Source organism: Colias croceus, chromosome 14 (assembly GCF_905220415.1).
Source record: "Colias croceus chromosome 14, ilColCroc2.1".
NCBI classification, from domain to species: Eukaryota; Metazoa; Arthropoda; class Insecta; order Lepidoptera; family Pieridae; genus Colias; species Colias croceus.
In genome coordinates, this window is record NC_059550.1 from 4,248,569 (window position 1) to 4,270,092 (window position 21,524).

The 21,524-nt window shown below is 31.6% G+C and overlaps 1 protein-coding gene across 1 annotated transcript in view; it reads left to right on the forward strand.

Annotated features, from left to right (window-relative positions):
* The first annotated feature begins 276 nt into the window (after positions 1 to 276).
* Positions 277 to 21,524, forward strand: part of LOC123697251 (fasciclin-2-like) — a 31,540-nt gene continuing 10,292 nt past the window's right edge. The window contains exons 1-2 of the mRNA XM_045643702.1: positions 277 to 520; positions 20,967 to 21,120. Of these exons, the coding sequence (XP_045499658.1) occupies positions 469 to 520; positions 20,967 to 21,120 (206 nt within the window). The 5' untranslated portion in view covers positions 277 to 468. The remainder of the gene's footprint in view (positions 521 to 20,966; positions 21,121 to 21,524) is intronic.

Sequence of the window (21,524 nt, forward strand, 5' to 3'; positions counted from 1 at the left end):
GTAACAAAAAGATAACATTTCGGTTAACGGCAAGACTTATGTCGGACAATTTATTTAGCAATTATCTAACTCAATGGCTAAATTAAGCGGTTGCTATTTCTAGGTAGGAATTTTTGTACTTCATAATTTTCGTTCGTAAACGTTTCGGAACCTTTAACTATCAAGTATGACATTCCATTCTATAGCATGCCGTCGGTTCTATTGAAACAGCTCTAAAAATAAGCGTGATGTTTAGAAGTTAGAACAATATACGCGCCGTTTTCGAGCGTGTGTCGTTCAAGCAAAGCTAGAACGTCAGTCGTGTTACATCAAGCCGCTGGAATACATGAGACAACCGCACAAATCAATTAGTGCAAGTTTCCGAACGCATCCAAACATTCAAATTTGGAACGCCCGTCGGAGACGCGCGGTAAAATTGCGTCATTCCTTGTTTTCATTTTGGATTTCAGCTGTTGTTTATAAATAATAATGAAGGAAAGAAATTATATTACGATCATAGTTATGGTTTTCGTGCCCTATGGTAAGTGATTTTTTTTTTGTTTATCGATGTTAAGTCGGTATTTTATACATTTATAAAACTATCAATATCAACGGAAAAGTGTAATTATACGTAGTGACCTGTGCTATAAATAAACTATTTAAAATTGCATGTTATTTCAGTACATATCTAAATTATAACTTCAGTTCACGTTTTGTTTATAACTGCTGTTAAATCGTTGATGATTAATTATTTCAATTTATAGTGCGCAATACTTTTTTATTCTACATAAATAGGTATAAACTTTTTATTTTGTAATAGTTTTTAAGGTAAGATTATTCTTGTAAAAAATGCGGTTAAATATTTGAAACAATGTCCCCGAATTTTATTGTTTAGAGTTGTAAAATAGGTAGAGGGTAGTGACTTTTCATAGCAAACTGCTTTTCTTTTCCAACTAAAATGCGTAGTTTTTGTGAAAATCGAAAATGAAAATAATTTTTTTAAGGTTATTTTTGTACTAAAAACGACACTTTTATACCATTGTCGTATCAAAACTTCTAATAATCTCGCACACAGGCAATATTTTTAAATAGATTGCCGGATTATTAATTTATATATATAACAATTTCTAAAATTATATTAACTACCTGAAAAGGTAGGTATATAGCCAAAAATTTAAGTTTGTATTTACCACGTATTTACGACTGACGACATGCCATAGATAATAAATGTTATATGACGCGTTCACGATTGTAAATATTAAACATAATTAGAAATTGATTTTTAAAATGAATTTGTCAAAAATAATTTTAACTTAGAAAGCATTTGATAATAAAAATAATTTTACGATACATAAATAAAATACAAACAAGTTGTTTAAACCTAAGTAGTTTTTTTTTGTTTGAGTGGGAATCGCCCTAAAGTCGCTTCTGGCACTCGCCGGCCGCTGCCGCGGCACGCTCGCTTTGCTCGCTCGGCTCGTGCGGCAGTTCAGGAGTTAACCTAATACGCTCGTCGCTTCACTCCTCGCTACCTATTTGAATACTAAAATAAAACCGGCCAAGTGCGAGTCGGGCTCGCGCACAAAGGGTTCCGTAGCAGCAAATATAATAAACTTATTTGATCTATCTTATAAGGTTCAGCCATCGTTTTCAGTGTAAGCACAATAACTTAACCAAAATTACAGTTAAATCAACCTATCTCAAAAACTATAAGAGATACTTTGATCAAACCAAAAATCGTTGAAAGAGTTAATTAGCATGCATCACCTCTATTTTTTTTAGAATTTTATACCCCGTAGTTATAAAAATAGAGGGGGGGGGACATACTTTTTACGACTTTGAGAGCTGATATCTCAAAAACCGTTCACTTTAAGAAAAATGTTTTTTAGAAAACTTTATATCATTTTAAAAGACCTTTCCATTGATACCCCACACGGGTATGTACATCGAAAAAAAAATTTCATCCCTCAGTTACATGTATGGGGGGCCCCACCCCCAATTCTTTTTTTTACTATTTAGTGTCATATTTTTGTAGCGGTTCATACAACACATATTCCCATCAAATTTCATCACTGTAGTACTTATAGTTTCCGAGTAAATCGGCTGTGACAGACGGACAGACGGACAGACGGACAGACGGACATGACGAAACTATAAGGGTTCCGTTTTTGCCATTTTGGCTACGGAACCCTAAAAAGTAAAAGTTAATCGTTTTTAAAAACTGAAGCAAGTGAGCTATAAAAATAACATTAAAATGTATCATTTATACTCTATGATAAGCTAGTATATTTTTTTGCTAATCTGTGATATGCGTCATATTAACTAATCTGTGGCTTGTTCATTGTTGTAAATACAAAATTAATGGAACGATTTTTGGCTATAATAAATTGTTAAAATAATATTTTAACAAAATAAATTGTAATTTGTAAATAAAGTGATAGGTACGTGAATATATTTAAAAATAATGCGTGTGAGTGGGTGATAATAAGACATTTTGATACTATAATGGCTTAAGATTTTACTTAAAGTTACGTTTTTAGTAGGTACAAAAATAACCTTGAAAAATATCATTTTCAATTTCGATTTTCACAAAAACTACGCATTTTTGTTGGAAAAGAAAAGCAGTTTGTTAAGAAAATCCACTACCAGCTATCGACTAAACAGCAAAAAACAATGAAATTCGGGGACATCGAATCAAATATGCAGCCAAAAATGCTAACTTAGTTATTGATTTTAATTTATTAGGTAGGTAGTAGTACTTATTTTATTAAACTACTTACTTAAATTCATTAAAAATATAATTTAGTTTATTCAAAATATCTTTGAAAATAACACACGAAAATAACCTAAATAAAGTTCATAAATTAAATTACCTACCTACCTTCCCATAACATTTTTGATAGTACTGTTAATTAGACATAGTATTACAAATTTTTTAACTTAAAAACTCTATAATTAATCTAGTAACCTACTTTGATTTTACATTACCCATAATCGTTATATCAATTGAGACAATTATTCCAAGGGATTTAAATATTAATAAAGTAATTATAAGGTTTATATTAAAGAATGTTAAAAATTTACGTATTAGGTACCTACAACGTAATAAAAACAACTTTTAAATTTTAATGGACATTCAAATTGATCTAATACCTTGATCTAATATCCTAAAGTTAAAAGAATATTAAATAACTTTTAGCAAAAGCCCATTGGCGTGTTTGATTTTGATTGATATTGCATAAACAAACATCTTCAGGGCTTTGTTGTTTTAGTAAACATTCTCGTATATTGTTTGAGATATAGTAAAGGTATTTGGAAAGGGATCACAATGTCATTCATTAGATTTATAACATTCAAATTCTTTATAAATGATATTTTTTTAAGGAATAGAAGAAATCGAATTGTTCGCGCGTCGGGATCGATTTTTTTCTATATTCGTCATATTTTACGTTACAACTGCTTTGTTAATTCTCGAAAATTATTTATTATGATTAAGCAATAGGTAAGTCTCAATGTAATTTAGAAAAGTAAACGTATAAGATTAATATTTATCAAGGATACGTGATATACGATAGTGTGTATCATGTGTTACCGCTCATATGTGATATTGATCTACATTCTACATAATATGCCACCTATTCAACTATGTTAAAAATAAACCGGATGTTTATAATTGTAATGCTAATAATAACGTTGATATGAACTTTTATATTATGATTTAAGTGCGTCAAGATAAATCGAGTAATTGATGATTTTTAATAATATTAAGCTATTAATTAAATCCTATCCATTCTGCATTAAACATACTGAATAAATTTTTACTAAGAGATGCATAATAGGCATGACGACAGTATTCATAAATGATCGTATTAGTGTTTTTAAGGGAAAATGTATAATAAATAAATTAAATATAGTGACTTAAAAATCTTAAAAACATTAAGATTAATGAGATTATCAATAAAATAAAACATTGAAATTCTGCAGTTCGCCATTTTGACTAAAACACGCGTGACGTCACGATTAAGTAAACAACTCACGTCAGATGTATTTTGTTGTTATGAATATGTTGAGAATACGCATTTTTATTTATTTTCTATTGTTTCACGTATGCTTTATCGACTCAGAACAGAAATATAATTGCGAATTCACGAATACGTGGTTTCGGGGTTCTCCGCTCCAACTTCATACAATAATTTCTTATTATTTTCTCGCTTTAAATAATTACTAACACATTTTTGAGCATTATTTTTATGTGGATTCACACTGCAATACTGCACACTACTTATAAACTTTGAAATTCGTTTCTATAACACATATTAAATAAATATTTCTTTAATTTTCTTCGCAATGCGTACAAATAATTACGTATTTACCAAAAAGTGACGTCACGCCTACGCCATGACACCTGCGAGCTGTTTTGGCACAGTTAATAAATATTTTTTGAAAAATGGCTTTTATCTTCGTTAAATTTAAGTATATTACCGAAATATAGGGTTTTTCTTGTATAGTAAACGTATACACACATTATGGAAGAGGATTTCAAAATCTTTCGTCATGCCTATTGCATAGTCAGTAAAAACTTTCCATTTTACAAGATTAACTTCTAAATGAAAAAGTTCCTGGAGTTCAGTGTTGGCATTTATTTAATTAATTAGTCTAGTCAACTAACATAAAGTCCACATCTATGTTTTCCGTACATAAAATGCACCAAGAATTAATATCAAGTAATGTGACAAAGGTAAATGTAGCGTAGTTCTTTGTACCTACTTATTATCTTATTCACTTTTATACCGACTTAAACTGAAATTAAATCGCAAGGATTACGCTATATGAAAATTTATTTTAAGTACTAGGTTTCCGCCCGCGGCTTCGCCCGCGCAGTCAAAGAAAAACCCGCATAGTTCCCGTTCCCGTAGAATTTCCGGGATTGCATCATTTTCCCGGGATAAAAAGTAGCCTATGTCCTTTCTCGGGTATCAAACTATCTCCATACCAAATTCCATGAAAATTGGTTCAGTAGTTTAGGCGTGATTGAGTAACAGACAGACAGAGTTACTTTCGCATTTATAATATAAGTATGGATTATAGATGGGAATTAAATAATTACGAACTAATAATAACGAGTTCATAACAAAAAAATAAGATGTGGCTTTAACAGTAACACTAACTATAAATAGAATCGTCAATAAAAAGGTCACTCAGTATAGTAGATACTTATAATGATAGTTACACTCCACTAGAAATAATAAACAAAATGGAATGTTCGTTGGAATGTTCAAAATATAAAAATAATAAGTGACCATAGCCATAACCAGAGTACATTAATCGAGTCTCGGTCGCCAGCTAGTTGAGCTCGTTAAATCTACAGTGACGGTTCCAATTCCTAAAATTATGAACGTCGCATTATATCATGGCGTTCTAATAAAGGGTTACATGCTTCTCTATTGATAATAGAAACAAATTGAATGATGCTGATTGATAAGTCTTTGATTAATGCAAGCTGTTTGGAGTTAGGAAAATAAACATTCCAACGTGGTGAATAATATTATTGACTTTTTTCGCAATTAATATTGTTTACGGTGTTGCTGGAATATTTAAAAGATGCGTGGAAATTTGAATAAAATCATCTCGATATACTTTAATTTACAATAATTGCAGTTATGAATGCAGTTTGCCATTCTCCAACATTTAATTACAATTTTCTCTTTTTAATGTGCTCATCTTACACTTTGATTGTAGGAAATGATAAATTGCAAAATAAATATATACTGCATTCATTGAAACCACATCATTAAAAATAACTTTCTAAAGTCTAAATTAAGACCTAAGGATGCTATACTCGTTTACGTAATTTAGGTATGCCATTAACAAAATGAATATGAAGTTGCCATACTTTGGAACTTAACCCTAAATTAAGCTCAGTCTTTCAACCATCTAATGTAACTTTCGCAATAGTTTACACCAAATATAACACTACTGGGTAATGTATTTATCTCAAAGTTTCAATCTCTGCTTATTCCTAGGGAAATGCATTGTTGCTTTATGAATACGAGTTTAAACTTTGGATGGTTCAGAAATAAACGTTAGCTGCGTTGGTGCGGACTTGAAAACTTAATACTGAAGTCTTTGTTCGAGAAACCGAGATACAGAGTTAATAAAGTTAATGCAGCTGTTACAAAATGTTTTTGTCATGTATTTATCTTAGTTTCTAGTCAAATATTATTAAAATTGTGACGATTTGATTTGATAAGACATCAAAAAATCAACAAAATTATAATGAATACCTCGATGTGGAAAATGACAGAAAACAGATATGCTCGATTTGTGGAATCAATTTTCAGTTTTAGGCATTGTTTATAAGTTTTATAAGCAATTTAATTATAATGCGGTTAAATATAAGATAATTATAGCTCTACAATTCTACATGAACTTGAAAATTTACATACAAACCTGTTGAGTGTTGACCTTTGAATTTCCGTTACATACAGTGAGGTTTGTTCTCTAAAGTTACTCCTGATCAAATCCCCTGACCATAGTTCACTATTACATATAATCTAGTGCAAATTAAGCACCTAATTAGTTTACTGTACACAGGCGACGATAAACTTATATATAACGGCACTAATAACCTAAATTGCCATATAAATAACTTCTAGAGAGCTCGTTCGGTTGTATTATTATGAGAGTTTAATTAGGGCGCGGAGTTTATAAAGCGAGCTTACATCAAAGGAAAAAAGACATTTATTACTTGTAAGAATACTGAACAATATGTGGTCGCGATAAATTCTCTCTTACAAATATTTTATGATATTAATTATAAGTCTGTTGGATAGTAGGATGATAATAATATTATATTCAGTAAAATGAATTGTAATATTACATTTTTATGAGAAGCCGACTTCCTTATCAACAATGAAAAGCACACTAAAGCAGTTTAATGGTATTGTAACGTTCTATAAATCATTTTCATATTAAAAGTACAATAATTTATCTTATTGAATTTATGATACAATATTAATTAATGATTTATTATTGCAAATTATAATTTGGATTCACTTGTACATAGTACGTCCCAACAAAATACTACTATACAAAATTTTGTTACATTATTTTAGTAAACATTATATTTCTAGAACTTAGAAGATGTACAATGTACATACCATACATAGTTACCATTCACAGTTGATATTCATGCTGTTACATTTCAACTGGCCATGCTAGCTGAATTTCCAAGGTTTCCAAGAATGCCTTGCCTTTGTGTGGCGACTGGCGACACAAATCCTAAATGCACCAACTCAAGCTTCGACACTAAGCATACTAATTTAATATACTAATGCTTCTTTTAATTTACCAATTCTTTGATTTAAAACACGTTACATTTGTAAAAATATTCATGAAATATCATCGTATTACATATGCTTTTAAAGACGAGTTTTCCTTGGGGTTTTTCAAAAGCAACCGCAGTGCTACAACGAAAGCTAGAGAGCTTGTAACAATAAACAACAAATACATTTTTCAAATTAAGAATAATATGAAAATGTATTGAGTTTATAAACAACAAACTTACGATTTATTTCTAAAGGAACACCTTATTCATAAATGTTTGTTATCCAAGTGAATAAAAATGCTAAACCCGCTCTTTGTGAAATATTATTGCGCTTTATCGGAACTTAAAGGCTAAATGGGAATGCAAATCCCCAAATGGATTATTCCCAGTGCATGATTACAGGATATAGTTGATTCCACGTTGATTCTAACCTACGTGAGCTTACATGTATCTGTAGTATGTTATAACAATGTGCTTTCGACGGTTATAATACGTACCTAGAATTCGCTGAAAATAGTTTTAGGTGAAGCTTGCTTCTCATGAATTGTTGTGTGATGATTAATATGAAATGTCAGTGTATTTCCTTTGTAAATGGTATATTATGTAGAGCTTATTGTAGATGTTTTAATATCTTGTCCTTCATTTAGACAGTTTCCATTTCATCTTGTACTAATGATATTATGAAAAAATGTATTGAATATTTTCTCATTCTTACCAATTTCATAGCAAATGATTAAGTCTTAACAATTGGCTCATGTATTTTTGGGAAGATAATTCATATATTTATTTATAGAGTTCTCAATTGCTACACGTGTTTACGTTATTTGCTAAACTGAATATTCCAGTTTTATTTAGATGGACACTGATTAGTGTGTGACTGTACAACAATGAATGACAAAGCAGTTAACACCGTTTGTTATGATATTCACAAAGGACAAATGAAAATGTACTTCCTATGACCCGCTGATCTAGATACAAATAGTATGAGGCTTTGTGATGTAATAATGTATATTTATATATTTTAAATATCCTACTTAAAATTCTACTCGTGTAGGTATTACACGTGTGACTGAAGACTTTGTAGACTACTGAAGGAATATTACGTGTTGATCTTGAAGATTTTGGTGCAACTTTTCCGTTGGTTCCATCTAGTTAACTATCTATCTATATTTTAGTAGTATTTACTATGAAATATTTCAGTTATTCCGATATCTACCTAAAAGTCAATATAAATATGTGTAAATCGATTGTTACTACTACTATTTATTGAATAAAAATGTACAAGTACAGTGTTAAAATATACACTTATATTCAGAATGAACTATCTATAAACTGATGTAGGGAAGGGTATCGCCCTAAGCCATTTTCAATGTGCTAATTCTTTCACTTGGGAGAAATAACATTAAATCGTATCGACGCGGTTCCGAATGCTTTTCCACTAACGAACCGATAATAATAATTCAAGGGGAGGGAAATGCTATTACCAAAGATTCGCTAGAATTCTTTGTTTCGTTTTGTAAGCGGATAATATATTTTAAAGCGCGAGGTGTTGAGTAACCTACATCTAGTCGGGTACTCGGGAAAGTTTAGTGAGATCTCGTACTTGGCTTTATGTATGGTTTGCTATTACAACTTTTAAATCTACTTTTCTTTATACTATTAATGTTTAAATAATTTAATTCGAATATTTGATATAGGATACCGTGGATGTTTAACGGCAGATGTTTGAGTTAAAAGCGTATAGTTTATATGTATGGATAGTTTACAAATCACATCAAGTCTATTAATAAGAAATTGAGAAAGAAAGATTTTATAAATTTAACTCTATGTTTTGGATAACTTCACATTCCTATTTATATGATTTATTACCAACTAACCTGCAGTATTATATACCATATTATATTATCTACAGTACAGTAAACATAATATTTATTTATTAAAAAAATATGTACCAAATTAACTAATTTAATTTTGCGAAACTTCAATTTATAACAAACACAAGCAAATTCCTGGTAGTTAAGCTCATTGGATGTGGCACTTTTTCATTCAATACCTAATGTAGCTAATCATTCTGGCCTTGTAAGACGCTAGACAATTTATTTGCGGGCAAAATATATTTCGCAAGAATATAAACCAGCTGCATTAATTCTAGACGTCGTAAAAACTCAGTCCTTGAAAAATCCTTTGTTACGGGAACACTTGATATAGGGATGATGTCAGTCCATGACATCTTAAAATCATTTGTCAGATTTGCAATTGGCTCATGTTTCAGTATGTCTGCATAGTGATCTATTTAATGCGTCTAGAAATCTTTAAGGTGAATCACTAAGTTCATGCATCATATTATTTCATTATATCCAATTGTTACGTCCTTTAACTTGAAACACTATTTAGAGGTAGAAGTTTAAGCATCTTAAAGCCGGGTATCCACTTAGGTTCGCCGTGGTTTGCGAACATTTTGTGCTCCGCGAACGTGAACGTGTACAGTGTACACACTTAGGCTGCAACATCAGTGCTCCTGTCGGAGCGCTTAAATTCCGCGCTCCGCTCTCCAGTCGACATTGTTATTTTGTTATAAGTACCTACTTAAATAAATATATAAAATAACAAGTGGGCTTGATTTTTACCTTTTCCCGTTCCTTTGCTTTTATTAACCTTAGTTTTCTCACGTCTAAAGCCAGATAACAGTATAGATATTTTACTTTTACATAAGTCGGGTTCAGTGTTTAATGCTTCGCCAATTATCTTCCAAGCGTCTCCTTTTAAATTCTTTTTCTTGTAATTTTCATCTCGTGGGTCCCATAAAACATTATGTTTACGATATTCCGCTATGAGTTGTAGGCATTTTTCATCGGACCACTCCATGGTTCGCGAACTCACACGTCGTGGCCAGCTCGCGTCCACGAACAAACTGCGCTCCCCTTTGAGTTCGCGCAAAAAACCGCTTCCGGAGCGCTCCGCCGTGCTCCGATCGTGCTCCAGTCGCGCTCCGCGATCACGACGTATCCATTATGTTTTGTTTGCGGAGCGGACGCGTTCGCAAACCAGGGCGAACCTAAGTGGATACCCGGCTTAAGGCATTAACATTCTAAAGTACTCCGTGAATAAGAACGAAGCTTAGTAAGCCTCTTAAAAATGTTTGAGGAACGTAAGCCGTATAAAATACTTTAAAAATAACTATGGAAAATTGTTCACCTGAGATCTTCTTATTATATAACCGGTTTTCAAGGCTAGTGTTTTTGTCGAAATCATAATATCTATTAATAATCAGTAGTCCGGTAGGTATACATTACCTAGATAAACATTTTCATTGCTCAGTTAGGATTTGAAAAAAACGAATGAAGAAACTAGAAACTGTTTACAGCATTATATCATGAAACTAAAAGCTAATAAAAGCAATAATAGAAAATTATATTCTTCATATTTACTCATCATAATAAAACTCAACTATATTTACCGGTTTGCGTAAGCGTCCACATCTACGAGGATTACAAGAGCTAGCTGAAATTGAGTGACTCGCGCACACATTAACACAATCTACGACGGCTGATGGAGATCACGCCGGAGTATTGTACTAGATGGCGCCACAGCGACGTGAAAAACTGACGTGACTAAGAAACAACTAGAGGAGACAATTTGTTTAATTTTGATTTGTTGTATTACTTGGATAATATAAGGATATGGGTGATTAAGTAAAACTAAATCAATGATACTTATATTTTTTTATTATTTGAAATATGCGGTCGAAAAAAAAACATATTTTAATCGTATTATATACTTTGAAAATTACCTGTGTACTATTATATGCTTCTTCTAGTACTTGCTTAGATGAATTTGGACTTGAATCAATAACTTCACATTCATGATCAGTTAAATTAGTTTATATTAGTGATGCAACGAATACTACTTTTACGAATACGAATACGAATACGAATATCAAACCTACTATTCGGCGAATACGAATACGAATATCTCGCCTTGGTAATAAAAGACTTATTTATTTAAGGAATGTTTACTCTTATAATAATTAAAATTTACAATAGGCAAATTTTTGTTTAAAAAACATAAAATTCGTAGATTTTCTGGTTTTAGGCGATTTTTTTTTTCAGTCTGGATGTTTCCAGCCGTTGAATAAAAGTCTTTCCGAAGCGACTGTACATGGCTTCAGTGAAAAATATTTTTGGGCGAGTTTTTTCTGACATGAAAATGGACATCTTCTCGCCAAAAGGCCAGTGGATCAGCAGTCTCTGCACACGTCATATTTTTACGCGCGATTTTTAAATCTGTAGTATACGAATATTCGGTAAATGTCTACTATTCGGCGAATGCGAATATTCGTATTCGTATTCGTTGCATCACTAGTTTATATGGTATGGTACAAGTAAATTAGTTTGGAGAAATTTTTGCGTTTGTAGTAGTGTATGGTCAGCAAAAAAACAACATTTTATTTTTAGTTTTTATCCTACTAATATTATAAATGCGAAACTTTGTATGGATGTATGGATGTTCGTTACTCTTTCACGTAAAAACTACTGAACCGATTACAATGAAATTTAGCACACATATAGAGGGTTACTTGGATTAACACATAGGATTTTTATCCCGGAAATCCCACGGGAACGGGAACTATGCGGGTTTTCCTTTGCAAACGCGGGCGAAGCCGCGGGCGGAAATCTAGTTATATATATAAATATGGGATTTTAAATTAAACTATATGTGTTTCTCCTCTGAAAAAGATGAGACTTTATTTTAATATTTGCACATTTAACATACGTATAACTTTTACATTAACAATTAACAATATAAAGTTACAACACTTACTTACACACAAATTAAAAACTTCAACAAATATTATAACAATAATAACAAATAATAACAACAATCAACAAATACAAAATTTAACAATTAAACTACGTAATAATTATAACTTTTGAATAAAATGTGTGCTTTATGTTCTAACGGTACCAAACTATCAAGCGACTGACGAAAGACTGCTAACTGGTTTATTTTGGTTTTGTGCGTGTTTCCACTTTCCACTATCAAGTGACGATTTATTTATTTGTTTTGTTTCGTAATTATTATGGTCAAATATTAATAACAAAATAAATTATTATGTACACGATATTTTATTGTTTCACGGTAGTCGCCTTGTCGTTTGCTCAAGGACGTGAAATTGAATGATATATTTTTTTTTTATTAAGTCAAAACCATTTTCTTTCAAATAAAAACTTGTTTTTATTGAAAACAACAATCAGAGTGTTGCTAGGAATAAGTATAAAATTAAATAGTAATGTTAGGATATCGAAACATTTTTGTATAGGCCGAACGATATAGTGGAAACGCGCTCTAAGATCTGAGTAATATACACACAATGAATTAGTTTTATAATACTTTTTAATTTTTAGTGTTTAATTTAAATAGACATTTATAATGTGGTGCTCATTTTTTTTTGTAATAAAATTATCCTGCTAACGCTATTGTATTTTCGTTGTTTTATTTCAAGTGAACACCCATACAATTTTGTCACGAGCCGCCTCTGAAATATATACTAAATATCACTAAACATAATATCACTAAAATGCTCTTACCTTTTACTACCATATCGTTCAGATTTACGTTTGATTTATAAGAACGTTTTTAGTCCTCTTGACCTATGATATAATATAAAAAAGCTAGGTCATTGCTCTTGACGGGTTTTGTTTTATTTCCCATACTTAATATTAACAAAAGATTACAAAATTACAAATAATTTATCAGTAGTCTGTTTTATAGTAAGGAACATGGATTCTAAAAATAATTTAACAACAAAAACAAACAATTCTGGCGGGAAAAAATCAGGGAAACAAGCGACACGTCCGTCTAGTAACAGGCCTCGGCCGGTAGTGTCGGTACACAGGCGTTCACGCACACATGCGTACGTTTTTGGTTTGGGAATAAGAATTTTCGATTTACTCGAAATCTATTGATTGGACTAAAAAAATAAATCGACATTATTTTAGTATGTTGCTTGTAGAATTATTTGCCGTAAAAACAGAATAAATAAATAATAATAAATATTTTATTTATTTCTCCTCACAATTCCCAGTCACAAAATTAATCTACATGCATACAAAAAATTATAAACAATAAGCTGGAGTTGGAGGAGCTGGTGTCTGAAATGGGTTTTAACCGGTATCACAGATCACCAGGTCCCCGCCCTCGGAACCAAAAAACACTTACAAAAATAAGTTTCACATACATAATTCAAGAGTTTGTGCTTAGGTAGTGAGAACGACATAAGTTTATTGTTATTTAAAATTTAAAAACAAAAAAAAAAATTAAAATAATATACCTACATATGTGTTTGTGTGTTGTGTGAGTGTTGTGTGTGTGTATGTGTGTGTGTGTTGTGAGTGTGTGTGTGTGTGTGCGCGCGCGTTTATGTTTGTGTGTCATAAATATTTTCCAATTCATCCATTTGTTTATTTATATTTTAAATAAAATAATTTACACTGAAAGCAATTTTATCATTTTACCTACTGTAATAAATAATTTATTATTATATTATTAATATTAATTTCATATTTACTAACATCACAATTTAAAGCAAGTTTTCGGTAGCAGCATAATCCAATTTTTGAATCCATTCCTTTACCACACGTTTACATTTGTCAGTTGTTAGTGAAAAAATTGAGAGAATTTCGTTTAATTTATTGTAGATATTAGGGCCCTGGTAACAAAAAAAGCGATGTGAAAATTTTGTACTAAACTTATTTGTTTCACAAATTTTGCCCCTTCTGCGTGACGCGTTAGCCCGCTCAAGGCTGAAGGTAGTAAGAGAATGTTGGCGTACAGCTGTGTGAAGAATAAATAACTGTCGTACAGTTAGTACCCTGGTCATCACATAAACGTCCTTTGTAGGGTGAAAGAAAGGCAGAAATTTTATAACTTTTAAGACAGCTCGTTGTGCTCTTTCTATCTTAATAAAATAAGTTTTAGGAGCACCACCCCAAGATGTTATGCAATAGGTCAACAGTGACTGGCATAGGGCTTTATATACTGTTATAATGAGCTGTTCATCAGCAACATGTCTTAAATTTTTGAAAATTGAGATAAGCTTACGGGTGCGAGTGGCTATTAAGTTAATGTGTGATTGAAAATTCAATTTATCGTCTATAATAACGCCCAAGTATTTTATTGATTCAGTACTATTTATTCTAGGACATGTGCAGTTTGGATCATTTTTGTTACAAGAGTGTGAAATTAAACTATGCATATCAGTTTTATCAGTATTTTTCATAGAGAAAGTTATATACTTTGTCTTATCGATGTTTAAAGTTAGGGAATTTACATGTAACCACTCAGTAACTTCATCAAGTCCTTGTTGGGCATTTAAAAATACTTCATTCCACGTATCACCGCTGAATACCAAAGATGTGTCATCAGCAAAGGTAATGATTTTAGCTGATGGAAATTTAAGTTGACACAAATCATTAATATAGACGAGAAACAAAGTAGGGCCTAAAATACTGCCCTGCGGGACGCCATAGTTGATAGGAGCCTCATCACTGGTAATATCGTCAATTATTACACATTGCGTTCGATCAGTCAAATAGCTTTTGAACAGATTCAATTGTATATCCCTAACACCTAAGCATTCAAGTTTGTTTATCAAGATCGGGACAGAGACTGTGTCAAAAGCCTTGGCCAGATCCAGAAATATTGCTAATGTTTTCTTCTTTTTATCCATATTAGTCACAATAAAATTTGTAAGTTCGTGTACAGCATCAGAAGTCGATTTGTTAGCTCTAAAACCGAATTGAGCTGAAGACAAAAGCTTATTCTTCTCTAAAAAGTCAACAAGCCTTTTATTCATGACTCTTTCCAAAATTTTTGACAAAGCTGGAAGGATAGAAATTGGCCTGTAGTTATTAACACAGTCCCTGTCTCCGCCCTTGTGGATTGGATGGATTCTAGATTTTTTTTAAACTTTAGGAAATTGTCCTGTCGATATTGACAAGTTACAAATATATGTTATATGAGGAGATAAAATTTCACAGAAATTCTTTAGGATATTGGAAGAAATCAAATCGAGACCAACAGCGCAATCACTTTTTAGATTCCTTATTATAGATTTGACTTCATCTTCAGTGGTAGGTAGCATAACAAAAGAATGGGGGTTGGAAACATGTGCTGAAGAGCCTGTCCGTCTGATATGTTTGTTCAGGTTTATTTTTTCTGCCAACTTTTCGCCAATATTAACAAAGAAGCTATTAACGTCATTTATAGATTGCTTAGAGTTATTGCTTAATAGGAGTTCGGATGAATTATTTTTAATTTTCGCCGTATTTGTGATCTCTTTGATGGCTTTCCATAGTCTTTTATTATTATTTTTAGCATTTTGTAGTTGTAATTTCTCGTAATCTCTTTTTAATTTTTTAATCAAAGACGAACAAAAATTTCTGTATCTCTTATAAGTAACTTTTAAGATATCGTTATTTGGTTCTTTTTTAGTTTTTTTGTATAGGCTATCTCGATTTTTAAGACATTTTAAGATTCCTTGTGTCATCCATGGCTTAAGAATTTTCTTTCTCTTAGACTTTACGGTCTTAGTAGAGTTCGCAACTATCAGAGTTCGAAGACTATTTATAAAGAAGTCAACAGCATCATCTATATCCGGAAATGTGTAAAGAGGTTCAAAATCTGTTTCATTTAAATCATTACCTAATTTATCATAGTTTATATGTGTTACATGTTTACTGGGTTTTAAGATTTTATTTATGGAAATATAAAGAACTACACTGTTATGATCAGTAAGAGATGTTGGAAGTATAAGACAATGAGCAGCTAGTTTAGTTTTAAGTAAAACGTGATCTAAGCATGATTTATAGCGAGTAGGAAGAGAATGAGCCGGTTGAATGCCATGGAATGCTAGCATTTCCAAATAAGTGAAGGCGTTTATATCCGAGCAATTTTCGCTAATGTCAATATTAATGTCACCCACGATTATTATATTCTGAGTGGAAGAATAATTCATCAAAATGCTGTTTAGAGATTGAATAAAGTTATTTATATTTTTATATCCTGGAGGTCTATAAATAGCAATAACGATAGTATTACGATCTGGTTGAAGAATAACACAGTTTGCGTCCACTATTTGTGGTTCCGATACCAGAGTAACTAATTCATTTCTATAATACACCACGACGCCTTCGTTTTGAGTACGATTGTTCGTACTAGCGTGATGGTGGTACCCTTCCATAATTGGTATATTATAATTAAGTGACAGCCAACACTCCGTCAAGACAACATAGTCCCACAAAACTCCACTGCTGGTAAGAATCGCTAATAGACCATCAAAATTACAACTTAAGCTACGTATATTTTGCTGGAAAATTTTTAAACATTTTTTAGAAACTGGAAGGTGAGACCGACAGTCTTCAATATCACACATAGTAGATTCAGCTATATTAAAGGAATCTATGTCTTTGTGTATTTGATTAACATCATCGAATTTTAAATAAAATGATATAATACTGATTGTTCATTATATAAAAGGGCGTATACGATTTTTTAAGACAATACAAAATAACGATACCTTCTACATTTGTACATAGAAACGTATATAGTGTATTTAAAATTGGGGTTTTTTTAATTGCGACAAAGAGAAAACCTAATATTATAGCCTTACAACAACAAGCAGTTGTGTCTAAATTAGCTAAGCAATATTTACTTTTTTTTAAACAGATTATAAAAGCGGTTGTATTGTAGTGGAAGTGCAAATAACATTCAGATCCACAATCAATATAAATGGTAGTTATGATGTAGTACTGGAGGATGAATTTGGTGTCGTTTATAAAGTGATAAAAATATGTGTTTCTGTAGATAATTAATGTATAATTAACATGTGTATATGTTATGTGTTTGTTGAAATTGTTTACATTCATTTTAGTAATAAATACATAATAAGTTGAAAGAAAAAAATAGTTTACAAAATTAAAATAATTAAACTTTACAAAAATTAGTCATTTTGATATACATAAGGATGTTAGAATATCTTGCGAGTTTACGCGAATTGCTTGACTACCCTCCTTTTTCTTCAAATAAACAAAACCTCGGGATGTCCAACAATAGCTATAGTTATTGGTTTTTGCAAAATCTCGGGCTAAATAAAAAAGGTGTCTTGTTTTTGCGGTAAGAGATTCTGACATATAGACCTGTTTAGACGGTCCTTCAATTTCCAGATTTGTAGAGTTGAAGAAATTCGGTTTATTTATCTGATTATATTTTTTCAATGACTGTAAAAATCTTTCTTTAGTTATAACTGAATTAAATTCAACTATCAGAGATTTCATGCCTTGTGAATTTGCTTTAGTACGGAATACATCAAAGATATCCGAAGGAGCGACAGGAACACTTAGGAAGTTGCCCGTGTTGATAACTATTTTAAAAAGGTCTTCTTTGGATTCCGGTATACGTGAAGGTATGTTTCTCAATTCTAGGCTAGCTCTTTTTTGATGCCTTTCAAAGTTTTCGATTTTATCTACGAGCATATTCGTGTTATTAAGAAGTGCTTTCTTTTCGCTTATTAAGGTATTAAATTGTTCTTTTAAATCATCGTATTGTTTTGAGATGAATTCCGTTGTCTTGCAGAAATTTGATAGTGATTTATTCATTTCTTCAAATCTGTTAAGCAAGGAGGCATATTTCTTTTCTTGTTCATCTTTAAATTCCGTAAAAACCTTTTTAAAATATTCCTTTAAATCACTCAATTCCTCACCGTGCTCCAGTTTGCGTTTACGTCTTTGGCTTATATTTATAGTTTGTCTCCCATAAGACGGAGTATTTGAGTCCGATTCGGTATCACATTTTGATTTAGATGAGCCAGTTGGTGGTGTTCTTTTAAGGGGCATTATGAGGCCCAAAAAATAAATATATAAAAAATAATAAAAATAAAATATAAAAAATTCAATATATTCTGTTGGGGCTAGAACTCGCTTTCCTCAAGACGTTGTCTCGTCCGTACTGCAGTCCAACTAGCTAAGACGACATTAATGGACTTTGTGAATTTTTTGTACAGTTTTTAGCGTTTTATCTCTTTTACTGATGTTCTCCTAGTACATTTATTTGTAATTTTACTTCAACGCTTGCTCTTTTACTCACAGATTGTTTCACTCGCACATCCACAGCGACGCTAAATAACTTCGTACGGCTTATGCTCGCCTGATACTGCTGACTTTAGTTTCGATTTAATTTAATTAATTATTCGCAAATAAAATATTTTTTAGACAAACGAACACAACAAACACGTCCACTCTGACTGAGATCCGAGGGGGAAAGGGAAGGGGAAAGAGAATGATTGCATGTAGTTAAGTATGGTTTTTAAGCATCAAAAGATTCTTTTAGAGGTATCTTTGTGATTTTTTTCTATCGAGTAAAGTAAGTTGTATTGTGTTTTCAGCTCGATATCTAGCTAGTATATATCCTGAAGAATATCATAATATATTTGTCTGAGATTTTTTACTACAGTTAATCATATACTTTAAAGCATTATAAAACTCGAGTTTTGCCTCGTTTAGCTCTTCTAAGCCCCTTAAATCTTTGACCTCTTTTTGCTAATTTGGACACTCTTTATTATTTTATTGAATGTACGATATGGAACAGTGTGCTACTGTAGAAAAAGGAAGAGCTAAATTGTTGAAGTTGTTTTGAGCAAGTATTTTAAGTAGGTAGTTAAATAAAACATGAAATTACCTATATCACGTCAAATTCGACTGGAAAAAAATAAAAAAATAGCGTGTGTGCCGAGCACACGTGTCAGAAGTAAAACTTATTTAGCAAGATTATAAGATACCAAAATCGTCGCTATATTCCATGACGTGACGGTATTGCCATGACGCGACCATGAAAATTTACAATGCGCTTTAAGAAGTTTCGCTTCAAAGATCATAAACTTGTGGTATTTTGTGATAAAAAGTGTGTAAAATATCTACCTACCTATACCTACAACACAAAGTGATACCTATACAGCTTTTGTTATGTAAACGCTAAAATTTTCTCTCTTTACAAACTCTCGTGGAAAATTCCAAACTTTTTTACCAAATGGCATTGAAGGAAAACTGTATTTTTTGCTTTACCACTACGGTTCGATACTTATAGTTCTTTGTTTCTAAAAGATCAAACATTTCGTTTTTACACGCTTTTTATTTTGTTTCATCTTTCATAACGACGTAAACACCACACTCATCATTTTTAAATACCGCTACTTTTGTACTCTTTCATGACTATTCATACCTTACACACACATTAAAACCAATAGGTGTTACCGAAGTAGGTACCTATGTCAATAGTATGTGGTCCTCGGTAGCTAAAACATTTGTTGCTTAGGTACTTATTATGTCTATGTCGTAGTCATCTGCTTGAATATGCTATTTGATTGAATGACTAGCCCGTTCATTGAATGACGACATTTAATTGATACGATAATAAACAAAATAATGTACGTCCTTTGTTACTTACCCGTTTGACTGAAATATAAGAATTATCCTCAATATTAAGTATCTATTTTTACTTATGGGGTGGCCAATCAATGAATTCCAACGAATTTCTTTTGGGACCCCACATAAACTTCGTATCCATTAGATGTCTGTCAAGATTGAGATAATGCGATTTTCGTCATTGGAACTAATTTGATAGAGTGGATTCCTTCTGTCTTCGCTGATTATACGTTAAATAAACCATAGACTAATTGGTAGTTAATAGTTGTACTTAAAGGTATGTGAAATTATTTTTTTATGTGGACAGAAGGGAATAATAAATATCATATCTACTTGTAAGCTTCCGCAATAGTTTAGACGGAAGGAAATTGTATTTATGTAAAAATCAATATTATTATTATTGAAAAACCATTCACTCATTGTCAATAATCGTACTAAAAAATACGGATTCATTCAGTCTCATAAATTAAGCATTTTTCGCTCGCGTATTTCGTGCATAAATGCATAATCAATAAGGACGTATCTACTTTGAAAAGTATGTAGATACGTCCATTCCTAATAATAGCTAGTTATCTAAGAATATAAACTATAGTTTCCACATGCCTACAGAAGCTATACAAAACGAGTTAAAATGTAACATCAAGGTGCTGTAAATTCGCTGAATAAATCTCGCTTTATGTATTCTAAAGATCACCTATTTATCTCATCAATCTTGCAACGTGAGTCGAACGATAAATTAGTTTAAACAAAACTTCAGGATGCCGCCACTCAGGGGAGATTCATATTGCGATCTCGACAACTTTTGTGAAACTTAAATAAGATTCGCCATGAACAAATTTCCCTCCATCTTTCATTTAGCTTCTAAAATTACTGAGTTATCTGACTCAGTGAGTTAAACAAATTCTTCGGGCTGTTGAGACATTTTATATAATCTAATAATCGTGGTCTTCTTATAGACCTTCGAGTTTATATTTGGATACCATATTATTACGATGTAGGTACGTATGTAAATTTTAGAGTAAATGCTGTATTTAGGTACTTATCGATTAATCTTTCTAATCGATTTTGATTGATCAATTCGAATTTCGATTCAATCCCTATGCCATGTAACTACGTGCATAAAAAAAGTTGAAAAATAAATTCCAATTTTAAACTGACAACTAAACATATTTCTTTCTTTTCAGTGTGCTTCGCGTGTTTCACTGATAATCAGGAATATGAATACAGGCTCAAAACAGGAAGCACATTTTATATGGAGTGTCGTTGCGAACAACCAACCAGCTCAAGGATAATGTTACAATGGCTCGATACACACGATCAGACAATCGAACCTTCGGGGTAATACAAGTTATTTTCTCCTTATCTTTAATAATTACTTGACTTACATTACGACTTATTGATTCTGTAAATTGATATCGAGGTCGTTAGAATTTCTTATAAAAGAAATATGGAATGTGGGTGCTGAACTACATTTTTCTGATTTGCTTTTAATGCTTTTTTAATAACTGAAAAAAATATGCCTTATATCTTAACTCGGGCAATTTTATACAATTTCAGTCTATAGTATTTTTCTGTAATACTATGAATGTTATAAACAATAAATAATTAATATGGCTATGGATCGATTGTATAATGGCGTCCTACCAGATCAATCCCATAACAATAAACAATTGTTTTGGGTACCACTAGTGGGGTTTAGATTTGGTTACTTCAGCAATAATAATTATGTATTGGTTCTATTA